At 44.5% G+C, this 13,518-nt stretch overlaps 1 protein-coding gene across 1 annotated transcript in view; it reads left to right on the forward strand.

Annotated features, from left to right (window-relative positions):
• Window positions 1-13,518, forward strand: part of LOC124594699 (odorant receptor Or2-like) — a 121,408-nt gene that overhangs the window by 74,174 nt on the left and 33,716 nt on the right. Inside the window, exons 5-6 of the mRNA XM_047133066.1 lie at window positions 3,213-3,314; window positions 8,143-8,298. Of these exons, the coding sequence (XP_046989022.1) occupies window positions 3,213-3,314; window positions 8,143-8,298 (258 nt within the window). The remainder of the gene's footprint in view (window positions 1-3,212; window positions 3,315-8,142; window positions 8,299-13,518) is intronic.

Below are 13,518 nucleotides of genomic sequence, written 5' to 3' on the forward strand. Positions count from 1 at the left end.
GCATTCATTATGTATCCTGTTTCAGACCTCACGCCATCCTGCTTTAGCTTAGCGCGTGCCTTTCGGCTTCCTCTCATTGTGTCTAGGCTGTCTTGTCTAGACACAACAGATACCTTCCCCCATAAATGACTTAATTTTGTTTCGATGTTCAACGCAGTTATTATGCAGCATTAAATGTAGCAAACCATTGCACGAAATTTTTAAGAGTTTGCAGAGGTAGAAGTCCATAGCGTATACTTTCCGTATGGTTGATTTTAGTTGCCACAATGTTGAGAATGAAATGTGGACAAAATATCTAAATTTCATATACAATTTACTGTATAACAATATCTCATTTAATTTAAGTACCACATAGGTGTCGTACGCAATATTGAAAAATATTCCGTCTTTCGCGACTGTAATAAAAGTTTTATTTACACCGGACGCGTTTGGCCTTTTTTAAAGCACTTCATTCAATGAAAGGTATGGCACATACACAATGGTACTCATGTTCTCTTTCTTGTTTTTGTTCCACAGTCGCAGTTTTACCAATGGTACTGAAATATATTCCTCTTCTGCAACTGTAATAAGCGACTTATTTAGACCAGACAAGTTTCTCTCTTTTGAAGCATCTTCAGTGTACAGTTTTTTGTCTCTTCCATTGCAAAGTCACCTTTCGTAGTTTTGTGCTGCGGTAACACAATATTCAACGTTTGTGTTGGCTGATCAGTGTTTTAGCAAATAAATGATGTTTGTGTGTGCCACACACAAAAATTATATTTGACATAGCTCAGAGCACTTCAATGATAGACGGTATATTCAAGTCCTAATGTTTTTGTAAGTCCACAGTTTTGTTTGATGTATTTTGTCTACTTCCTTTTGATTGATTGAAGTGCTTTAAAATAAAGCCAAACGTGCTCAGTGTAAATAAAACTTTTGCTACAGTCGCGAAAGACGGAAATATTTCTCAATATTACATACGACACCTATGTGGTACATAAGTGAGATATTGTTATACAGTAAATTTTATATGAAATTTAGGTATCTTGTCCACATTTCATTCTCAACATCGTGGCAACGAAAGTCGACCATACGGAAAGTATACTCTGTGGACTTTTACCTCTGCAAACTCTTCAAAATTTCTTGCAATGGTTTACTATATTTAATGCTGCATAATAACTGCGTTGAACATCGAAATAAAATTAAGTCATTTATTGGGGGAAGGCATCAGTCAATAAGATGTGCAAAAATCTAATTTTTGGGCCAAGTAGTTTTTGTGGAGCACGTCTTTGTAGCAGCGAAAGGGTTAATGCGGCCTTGGTGGCTTTACTTCATGAACTGCGCGCTCCCCCCTAAACATAATCTTGCGAACTATGCTGTACTATGGCGCTGCTTCTATTGGCAAGTGCGTCGTGTGCAACTGGCAACGCAGCAATCTCCCGCGTCTGGGCGGGCATGCGCGAGACGCAAAGATAAAAGAATTCAACTATAGAGGGAGTTGTAGAGCGTAAAATTGATGAAACAAAAGGACTGACGAAGGTCATCCAAAAAGTTCAGAGAAGGGCAGCCCCTGTTGTATTACTACGAAATACGGGACAGACGCGGATGTGACACGTTCGTGTTGGTTGTAATCATTGCGGATAGACATTTTCGCGAAATTTCAGTCACAGTCTTCTATCTCCGAACGCGAAAATATTTTTTTGGCGCCCACCTAGATAGGGAGAAATGATCATCGTAATAAAATAAGAGAAATCAGAGCCCGTACGGAGAGATTTAGATGTTCGTTTTTCCCTTGCGCTGTTTGGAAGTATGATGTTAGAGGAATAGTGTAAAGGTGTTTTGATGATCGCTTTGCCAGGCATTTAAGTGTGAATTGCAGGGTTTTCATATAATGTTGATGTAGATGTCGATGATCTAAGAGAGCAACTTGAGGTAGCTGGGGATGCTATTCGATCAGAAACAACACAGATAGTATTTCACTCAGTTCTAAATCGTTGTCGAACATGCTCTGCGGTGGAAAGTCGTTATTTTGAGCATAATTACCTTGGCATTTACGGTTTAATGCCTACGATACCATTTTCTTTGCTGTCTACTTTAAAGAAGGAGATATTAAATGTCAGTGACTGTATATGTATATTATTTTGTAACACCCTGTATTTAGTTCAAAGGAGCACAAAGGCTCCAATTTTCAGGACAATTACCTACACGTATTGGTGCTACAAGTGGTTTACTTTGTCAACACAGATACATGGATAAAGTGACATTAATAGAGTTCGGGACCAGAGTTGAAAATGCTCAATTTCGTGCTGGATATGCAGAGTACAGATTGAAAGCTCGCAAAATTTTCTGGTTCAATAAATTGTATGTTCACGTACAAATCTGCGAGATAAATTGTATAATTTGTAAATTACGTGGAGTAAGAAATTGCTCTTTTTATGCCGACGCCTTGAAATAAAATATTCAAATCTTGTGGTGGTCTGATGATTTCCTGCTTGTCACCGTTTTAGTTCTTGACAGTATGTATATAACCTGAAATGGGTAAATCATTCTTCATCACTTACAGATCGATGAAAATGTGCTCATTACAACGCGGTGCACGATACAGACAGCACGAATTTGCAGTTCTGTACTCTGACCCCAGAGCTCTGCATCTAGGTAGTGCTGAAGACACGAGTGCGACTGACACCTCAGAGAAGTTGGCACTCCCGAGCGACCAACTCCTTGCCACATAGCTCAGCAACTAGGAAACCCATCCACCATCAGTACATGCATACTAAGGAAGAAGTGCGAGATGGTGAAAGCACTAAAAGGTGGACTATACACATCCCATCTGTCCCTCAAGCATCCACAGAGCATTACAGACCTACTTCATTCACTAAGATAACAAAAAGCCAGTTGTATCGTGACCTCATTGTACTGCTGTGCCCCGATAAACTTGTCACCCCTCCGTTGCGATAGTAGCATGTCCTTCATCCTGCTAGAAGGATTATCATGCGCCGGCCGAAGTGGCCGCGCGGTTCTGGCGCTGCAGTCTGGAACCGCGAGACCGCTACGGTCGCAGGTTCGAATCCTGCCTCGGGCATGGATGTGTGTGATGTCCTTAGGTTAGTTAGGTTTAACTAGTTCTACGTTCTAGGGGACTGATGACCTCAGAAGTTGAGTCCCATAGTGCTCAGAGCCATTTGAACCATTTTTGATTATGAAGCAAGTGTCTTTGGTATGCGTGTGTGCAGATTAAGGACGCGCTCACGGCCCTGCAGTACGCCCTGATCCTGCCCTTCTACAGCGCCGAGATTTACTTCTACTGCTGGACGGCTGACGTCATCACACAGCAGGTAGGGCTGCACTATTTTGCTAACAAACTGTGACTGTTGTTTCCGTGGCTAAACGCCCATACTGGCTCTTCGATGTAATTGTAGTCAAAACAAAGAGGGCACGAGTCTGCGGTAACCTCTGCCAAAAACTTAACAACAGAGCAGAACACCCACACTGAAAAAGGAGCAGTACAATGAAAGAAATTTTTGAACGAATACAAAACACTAATTGAAAATAACACAAGAGCATTTTCAACAGCAATGAATATTGTTTATTTTCAAAAGACAACAGTCAGTTTAATAAACTGTTCAGGAAGAAGAAAAATCATTCCACAGCCTTGTTTAACTGTTTCATTATTTTCTTCCTGCTGTTTGAAACAATTTATTTGAAATAAATCATTTGCTAGTATGAAAAATATTTATAGCTGCTATGGCGATTTTTATCACATCGAGTTATCCCCTTATAACAACAAATGAGGAAGCAAATATATTTTAAGACACTTATTTGAATTACATGAGAAGCAAAAATTTCTGTTTAATGAATGACTAAGACAGAAAAATTGCCTTTCATCAACTTGACATGAGTGCGTATAAATAGTAACCAAATAATTTACTGTTTCTCAATTCTCTTGAATCTAAACCATTGAATATGTTTAATATTATGTTTATAACTCTATGTATTCACAAAACTGCCCTAAGTTAGTTCAGAGGTAAATAGAAATAATGTTACAAATCATAACTGGGCACCTGTTCACAAAACTACGAGTATATTAAGTTTGTACAAAAATGAATACAAAACATGATACAAAAAATGATTTTATAGTCACTTCTCAATCATCTTCATCCGCTTCTGCTAATGGGTACGTCTTCAGCTTATTACAGAGTCTTGATGTTGTCGATATGTAATATACCGGGTGATCAAAAAGTCAGTATAAATTTGAAAACTTAATAAACCACGGAATAATGTAGATAGGGAGGTAAAAATTGACACAAATGCTTGGAAATTCATGGGGTTTTATTAGAACCAAAGAAAAACTAAGTTCACAAAATGTCCGACAGATGGCACTGGACAGCAAAACGTCAGTGACTGCGCATGACAATCGTGTATAAAAGGAGCTGTAATGAGAGAGAGAATCAGATGCGCCAGCAGTCGCATCGTGTTGACGTTTCCTGAAAAGGCGATTTTAGTGAAGCTGTATTATCAGAATGGGGAATGTGCTAGTTCAGCGTTACGATCCTATCGCCATAGGAAGGGGATTCGAACGGTTAAAAGTCCGTTGAGAAATGCAGCTGTGGCGAGAATTATTTCGAAGTTCGAAGCCACGGGTTGTTCAGACGATAGAACCCGTAATGGCCGACCGAGCACAAGGCGTAATGCTGCTGAGACAGTTCAGGAAGAAATGGAGACCGTAGCGGGTTCGTCTATGCACGAGGAAGTCAGCGCTCGTGCAGTCGCACGTCGCACCGGCATTCCATACACTACTGTTTGTTTTGGCACTGAGGCGTACCCTCCGATGACATCCGTACAAAATCCATTGGCATCATGAACTGTTACCTGGCGATTTAGTGAAGCGGAAGGCATCTGCGGTGTGGGCCTTTCAAAAGATGGCGGAAGATGGTTGAGTAACGTGTTGTGGACCGACGAAGCTCATTTCACGCTGCGAGGGTCTGTCAGCGCCCACAACTGCAGAATTTGGGCTACCGAAAATTCTAGAACTGTCGTGGAAACTCCATTGCACGACGAGAAAGTAACGGTGTGGGTTGGATTTACAACATCCACCGTTATCAGGCCTTTTTTCTTCGAGGAAATGCGTGGCTCTGGTTTTGTAACTGCTACCGTGGCGGGTGAGAGGTACGCCGATATGTTACAGAATCGCATTATCACCAACCTGGCTGATAAACACCTGCTGGAACGTAAGATGTTTATGCAGGATTGCGCTCCGCCCCATATTGCTAGACGTGTGAAAGATCTCTTGCGCGCGTCGTTGATCGTGTGCTCAGCCGCCACTTTCGTCATTCTTGGCCTCCCAGGTCCCCAGACCTTGGTCCGTGCGGTTATTGGCTTTGGGGTTACCTGAAGTCGCAAGTGTACCGTGATCGACCGACATCTCTAGGGACGCTGAAGGACAACATCCGACGCCAATGCCTCACCATAACTCCGCACATGCTTTACAGTGCTGTTCACAACATTATTCCTCGACTACAGCCATTGTTGAGGAATGATGGTGGACATTCTCAGCATTTTCTGTAAAGAACATCATCTTTGTTTAGTCTTACTTTGTTATGGTAATTATTGCTTTTCTGATCAGATGAAACGCCATCTGAGAAAACCCCATGTCATTCCAAGCATGTGTGTCAATTTGTAGCTCTCCATCTACATTATTCCGCGATTTATTCAGTTTTCAAATTTATACTGACTTTTTGATCACCCGGTAGATCAGTTGTTTCTCAGCATCATCCGTTGAGCGAGGTGGTGCAGTGGTTAGGACACTGGATTCGCATTTGGGAGGACGATCGTTCGAACCCGTTTTCGACCATCGAGATTTTGCTTTTCCGTGACTTCCCTAAGTCGCTCCAGGCAAATGTTGGGATGGTTCCTTTGAAAGGGCACGGCGGAATCATTTCCCATCCTTGACACCATACGAGCTTGTGCTCCGTCTCTAATGACCTCAAAAAAAAAACCAAATCTTCCTTTCTTCCGACATCATCTTTCTGCTTTTTAATGGGAACTTTCCCACTATATGCTTCTGTTTGAGGAAGCCCAATGTTCTTTTTGGGAAAATATCTCCGGGCTTTCATTAATGTAAAGATATGGAATCAGAGCATTCCGATATAGGGCTGTTTGCCATTTATTTTTTGAACTGTGGTCATAGCACAGAAGCTAATAGGGTGAAAATGATACTTCGTCCTGTTCTCTAGTGCCTCTTCCCATTGCTTCCGCTAAGATGGAAACCTCTTAATATCCATCATGGTATAAAATTCATCTATTTCTCTTGCCTTCGCTGCATAAACTTCAAAGCGACCGAGGTGGCTGGATCCAGCAATGAATGATATATCCTGATCTGGACATGAAAGTCGCGTACAGATAGTAGAGGAGAGTGCCCTCCGATGGGGAAACAGTGGTAGATTTTATGAAACCTGTCATCGTTTGATTATAGCAACAACATTATTGTAACTGTATGATTGTGATGTTGAGCACCAAATTCATTGAGGAACAAGTAGAGTTTTATTATGCGGACAAAATACTCAGTGTGATAGTGTAGGAAGGTGCACAATTCATTATGTCGTTTCTTACCTTGGTCCTCATTAACACAGTACTGCATAGCTCCATCTATTTTCGTGTTCTGTACCTAAAAAATCCATAGCATAGTCAAAAGTAATCAAGCTTGCCTTTCTTTTGTTTTCTGACTTTTTTTCGTTTCTTTTTTTTTTCTTTTTTCATCTATTTGAAACTTCAAAATGTGAGCTGTTCATCGCAGTATTGTAAATTTTCAAGAGGAATCATCGACTAGTTCAGCGTGATTCCAGGTCTGCCGCAAGTTTGTTTTAGAAACGTGACAACTCAGGAGTTATCCCCTATTAGAATCAAATGGAGATTTAAATCTGTTCTCTACACCCAACGAGGTAAAGACGGGCTCCCATTTTAATTCCAATTAATGCATCTGTGTCTTAAGAAACCGACAAACTCGCATTTTCGGTTTTTGAGGAGTTATCCTCTCTTAGTTATGTGCTATTCAAATGAATTGTTCAATGACACATCTTCGTCTCGAAGAACACCTGGCTATCAACCCCTCCATTCCTCACTCCCTCCCTTGTCCTCGCCTGCCTCTCCGTCTCCCTCCATCGGCCCCCTCCCTCCCTCCCTCCCTCTCTCTCTCTCTCTCTCTCTCTCTCTCTCTCTCTCTCTCTCTCTCTCACCCTTCACTCTTAAGACTCAAAATTGTCGCCACAATGGACAAAAAAATTATTAATAAGTGACCGGCGCCCGGAACAGAGCATCTTTCGATGAATGTGACGACATAACTTTTCCTAAAGCTAGTTTTTGTTTATGACAACGTGTGATACGTGATGAGAGCGAAGTGAAAGTCCAGAAGTTGTACTGCTGCTCCTCTTCAAGAAGTAGTTCACAAATACTAATTCTTTAAGCAAAGTCTTCCAACCACTTCGCAGGTAAGTAACCTATAACAACACATGAAACCAAGCCAACCTGTACGATGCCATCTTCACAATCAATGTACTTACAGGACAGCAATCACAACAAAATACAAGTTCGTATGTTACAGTTTTTAGACCTAAAACAGAAAACGATATTTCACAGAGATGAAATGAGAGCCACTGAAGAAAAGACATAGGTGCGTAACACTTCGGTCAGAGCATATTTCTCCGACATATTAAATCTTAAGAGTTGGCTAGAAAACTGCAAAAACTTCTCTGAGTGTCACACTTTCAAACACTAAACACTGTGAAACCACTTCGTGCAGGGCCTGACACCTGTGGCCAAAATGGCTGCCGCCAGATCCTGTGACTCCTCTTGCTCCACCGAACTGTTTCCGCCTCGGGACCTTTATGGCAGTCAGCCTTGGTAACACAGTGCAGGAGATTACATTCCTCCTTTCATTAATAACGCTTCTGCGCGGAGTGCTGTTTCTCGCCCGGACTTTTCACAAGATTTTTTCCACCAGGTACAGGAAGACAGCTGCTTCCACAAGGAAAGTCGCCAGCTTTTAAAGCCAGCGCCGTAGCCTCTGATAGCAAACCATTTGACACTGATAACACAAAGACTGGCCCATCAGCTGCAGTGTAGACAAACGTCAGAGGATGCGCTCCACCGTGTTGTCGTTGTTGCCAGGGCGAGGCGCTGTCTTTGGCGGCGTACAGCAGCCACTGGGTGGGCGCCGGTGCCGCCTTCCAGAGGGCGCTGTCCATCGTGATGGCGCGCGCCCACAAGCCGCTGCTGATGACGGCGGGACACCTCTACCCCATCAACACGGCGGCCTTCGTAGCGGTCAGTCCAGTTTCTCTAGACCTGCCGCTTCGTTGTTCTGTTTAACTCCGTAACACAAGCAGCCAAAGCTGTATGGTATACTGTTGCGAGTACTTCACAATATCGTGATGAACTATTTAATTTAAGACACTGAGATCGTCTCCTACGGCATCCTGGAAGGGTATAGGATTGGTAAGCAGGGCGCTTGGGTTGCTGGAGTAGAATGCTGATCCCATTTGAGGAGACAAAAATTTATTTTCACCACGATAATTAAAACATAACAATGGTAACAACACAATGATTAATTAGCATTTGAAAATTGTGGTGATCTAACCCGATCATTCAATTGTATGAAAGCAATGAGAATAAAAAAACTTTAAAAGAAAACAGCCTTACGGGCCCATCCTCAAATTAATAAAAAAATTCTTTACGTTAATATAGCCTTAAGATAACTGCAGGTCTGAGCTCTCTAGTTGTGAAATGAAGTCAATTATCAGGCCTTGTGTATATGAAAAATAACAATTTGTCAAACTTATTAGGTTTAAAAAAATACTAAAATAGCAATATCTCATAAGTACGTGAATTAACTACAGCGGAAAACATTCAGAAATATGATGTTATGATAGCCTGAAAGATCGACACCGCAATCAGCACATTTTCGACGTCTGGCGTTCACGTCGGCCGCGTGTCTGGAATTCCGTGCTCGAGGGCTCAAGTGGAAACAACATGCAGGAGGGCCTGCGCACACCAATAACGGCTTCTAGAACACACAAACCCACTAATAATACACAGTTCACCAAAATACTAAAACCAACGGCCAAGCACTGGGTAGCGCCAAATGCAGGAAGAGATGTTAGCCGTTGTAGTATGACAACCGCAGTTACTATTAAAGCAATAGTTCATTAAACAGTATCCAATTACGTGAAATTTCACTTGAGAAATTTATAAAACACAACTAGTTCAAGGTGATAATGGCCAACAAATCCACACACAATCTTAAATACCAAAGCATCGCTTGAGGGCGCCAATAAGATACAAATTTGCAATTCCAACTTAAATTAACGGCTGAAGTTTTATACAGAGAATAAATTTTGAATCATGAAACTGATCACTTAACATATTAACAATAATAATAAAAAAGGAACCGCCAAATATCGACCACACTTGTAATTCAAGATAAATGGAACGGAACCAAGGCACAATGCAGGTACATGGACTTGCGGTACCTATCCTGGACCCACGTGCAAGTGGTTTAAGCAATGACTAGCGAAAATCAAATTGGTTACACGGAGCAATCACATCCAGAAGTTCCACCACAAAATAGCTCACCATTTAAAGTCAGTCCACAAGTGCTCTGTTAACATGCACGCCAGGGTAAACTCCCGCGCTCTCCTCAGTATTCAAGATGGACACGAGTCTTAAACAGAACGCACGCTGACCGGTGACTGCTTCCGCACTGCAGTCCAGGCTCCGGAATGTCAACATCGAGCGTCCTCGCAGTACAAAACGCGCCGACTGAGTACTCGCGATTCGCCGTGCGCTGTCTTCCCTGTGTCACTGCCGCCGCCCTCGCCTCACCTCGCGAGCCGCGGCCGTCCTAACAGTAAGTAGAGGCCGCCAGCCAACCAGGGCGCCGCGAAGCGCGTAACTTCGGCAGAGAAACTACCCTGCCAAGAGCATCGCAGGAAGTCAAGGCTCACAGCCCTTTTGTCTTGACAGTGACAGTAACACATTGTGGCAAACCAACATCGTAGCAAAGCAGTTCGCGCGTTTGACTGTCATACGAAAACACTGCGACTACAGTCCGTATTCACCAATTGTAATTTAGATCTCCTTTGTCGTGTGTGTGTGTGTGTGTGTGTGTGTGTGTGTGTGTGAGAGAGAGAGAGAGAGAGAGAGAGAGAGAGAGAGAGAGAGTGAAGGAAAAGGAACGTTATTTTATTCTAAATATTCTAATATTCTCCCCCAATACATTGGAGTTGCAAGTCAGGAATATTTGATCGAATGGGAAGTGGTGTGATTCCACAACCAAAGACGGAATACATAAGAGTACATGGAGCGCACATTTTTATTTAGTACAGCTGAAATCTCGAGAGGATAAACGGGGCACTGTGAACATTGTGGACAGCATGTATTTTTATCTACATGACTTGGATTAGCACCTACACCACTGTTTAACTGATTAGCGTTTGTCTAATTTTTAAAATAATTTAGTGCACATTTAACAATTTTTCAATGTTTTTGTATATTTCTCGGGTATTCAGCTGGGTTGCACCGTCCAGAATGCGCGATCTTAGACAAGCCGACTTCTTGCCATCTTCAGGCGTTCGTGCAGCCTGATGTGTGGCGGATCCTGCCTGCTCTCCTTTTGTGACTTCCTCACTGTGAGGATATTCTATTGGAAGTTTGTGGCCGTTTGGCCTTTACTCCCCTGGGAATCTGGGTGGATCTTCTGTCTGTATTGGTAGGTTTCTCTGTACTGGCAAGGAGTGCCGATGACCTACTTCCTGTACTTGTCGGTGTGACGACTTTTCTTCTTCTTCTTCTTGGCTGTTGTTGAGGGCCCTTCCTCGGTTGGGATGTTGTGCAAAATGCATCCCGCTTTATCATACTCTCCGTTCACCAGAGAGATGATGATACAGCGCATCTGCCACTCTGTGAAGATAGGGTAGGAGTCAATAAGATTGAACTCCTCCCTAGAAAGACCAAGAAGGCCTTCTGGGTACCCGAGTGGGCGATGTGGGAGTTGTGGTTTAGGATGGTTAGGTGGAACGAAAGGATAAGGGTTATCGTGGTGGGGGTACGTACCATCGCGAAGCGATGCAGCGATCTTCTGCGTCACAGCGCTTGCGCTGTACATGTCCGGAAGCGGGAGGAATGGGACTTCTTCCCACTCGTCTTCGTGCGCTGATGCCTCGGTGTCCGTCTTGGGCTGTGTTGCCTCCCCTTCGGCAGGCACGTCGGTCTGCGTGGCCACCGTCGCGAACTTCTTCTCTCGTGGGGGAGTCGTCTGGCTGGCGGCGTCGACTGCTGTGGCGGAAGCTGCTTTGGCTGAGCGAAGCTCCCGCGTCAGCTCAGCGATCTGACGGCGAGCCTCGCCCAGCTCCGCCAGCATGGCCGCCCTCTCTTCCGCCATGGCGGATTTGAAGGCGGACATGGCTTCCTCCACGGCGCCGTTAAGGCGCCTGGTCACGTCGTCTTCTGTGCAAGTGACCACCTCTTCGTGTGTGGTGGTCACTTGCTTCTGGGTCTTCTTCACCGGTCCCCGCCAGTTCCTTCTGTAGGCGCAGGAACGGGCATTGGCCGCGTGAGCGCCGCCGCAGTTGGCGCAGGTACGGGGGGCGTCCTTCTGCTTCTTGCAGTCGCGTGTGTCGTGTGCTTGCGCACACTTCAAGCACGCGACTGCTCCGCTGCATTGCTTGGCAACGTGGCCAAGCTTTTGGCAGCGAAAGCACTGCGGTGTAGACTTCTTCTCCTTCTTGCCGGATGTTCCTGCTAGCGTGAGCAGCAACTCCGCCAAGGCACCAGCTTTGCGTCCACTTCCCCGTCCCGACATCACGAGTAGCAACAGCGACAAAGAGCTTATGCGTACTTCTCCGCGGCGTGAGCGGGGTGTGTGGCGGATGTCGACTCTCTGCAGTATTTACCCCCCTCCGGCAGCCATCACGTTGTCCGCGGCCAGTGGTGGGGGAAGCGCAGCAGCGGGTGGTGGGGGAAGAAGCGCGGTGGCCCGCCACAGGTCAGGAGCCGCACTCCTTCCACGGTCGCGGCCGTGTGTAGATCTCAGCCGCCGTGGTGTGACACTGCGTCTTCTTCTTCAGGTGTTCAGACGGGGGAGGGTATCAGTGTGGACAGACGATATGATGTGAACATACTCGAGGCTGGATCCCAGGCCTTGCTTGCCGCGCTGTCTAGGCGCCTTGTCACGGTCCGTGTGGCTTCTCCCGTCGGAGGTTTGAGCACTCCCTCGGGCATGTATGTGTGCGTCGTGCATAGTGTATGTTAGTGTAAATTAGATTAAGTAGTGTGTAGGCTTAGGGACCGATGAGTTGACTAGCTTGGTCCCATGAAACCTTATCACAAATTTCCAAATTTTTTCCAGGCCTTGCATAACTGAAAACCGTTGTCCTTATTTATTAGCTCGTCATGCAGTCGGATCTCCACTGCTCTTAGAGAATACAATCCCAGAAGTCATTCGGCTGCTGAAACACCTTTGTGCCATTGTAGTTCTTGTCAAGCCCATGGGAGATGCAGTGCTCTACCACTCCGAGGAATGTCACTCCTTGTCATAATACCTAGAAAAAATTTACAAAATCTATTGACACTATAAATAAAAAAATCATGTGATATAGTTGGTTGATTCGTGATGTTTTCTGATTTGTGTTTGTGTTAGGTGCTTCTGTAAGCCTACAACAGATAATATTATATCTGGACACGTGTCACAGCTCCACAGCGTCATGACACAGTCAGTACTCAAATGGTTCAAATGGCTCTGAGCACTATGGAACTTAACATCTGAGGTCATCAGTCCCCTAAAACTTAGAACTACTTAAACCTAAGTAACCTAAGGACATCACACACATCCATGCCCGAGGCAGGATTCGAACCTGCGACCGTAGCGGTCGCGCGGTGTCAGTATTCTGTCATAAAATACCCACGATTATCCGTTATGATCAGTCTAGTGTATTATATGTCACTTACTTACCATGTTTTGGGAAATGATTCGAAGTGTTTTTGATGTGTGTTACATAAACGGATTAGGCCAGTTGCTCATCAGTCAGAGACACAGTCTGGATGTGATGTACAACTATCGTGAGAATTATATTGCAGCTCTTCCATAGCTGCACATTTTATTGCCAGTGCAGTGTTTGTACACGTACACTGATCGGCCAGAGCATTATGCCTACCTGCCTAACAGATGGCATGCCCACCTTTGGCACGGATAACAGCGGCGTCGCATCGTGGCATGGAACCAATGAGGACTTGGTAGATCGTTGGAGGGACTTGGCACCACATCTGCACACACAAGTCATCCAATTCACGTAAATTACGGGTGGGGGGGGGGGGGGGGAGGAGGAGGAGGGAGGATCTCTGATTGTTCAATCACATCCTCGATGTGTGCAATTGGGTTCGGATCTGGTGGGTTGGGAGACCAACACATCAATTGTAACTGGGCACTGCGTTCCACGAACCACTCTATCACACTCCTGGCCAAGTGACATGGCGCATTATCTTTTTGAA

The sequence above is a fragment of the Schistocerca americana genome, chromosome 2, assembly GCF_021461395.2.
Source record: "Schistocerca americana isolate TAMUIC-IGC-003095 chromosome 2, iqSchAmer2.1, whole genome shotgun sequence".
Taxonomy (NCBI): domain Eukaryota; kingdom Metazoa; phylum Arthropoda; class Insecta; order Orthoptera; family Acrididae; genus Schistocerca; species Schistocerca americana.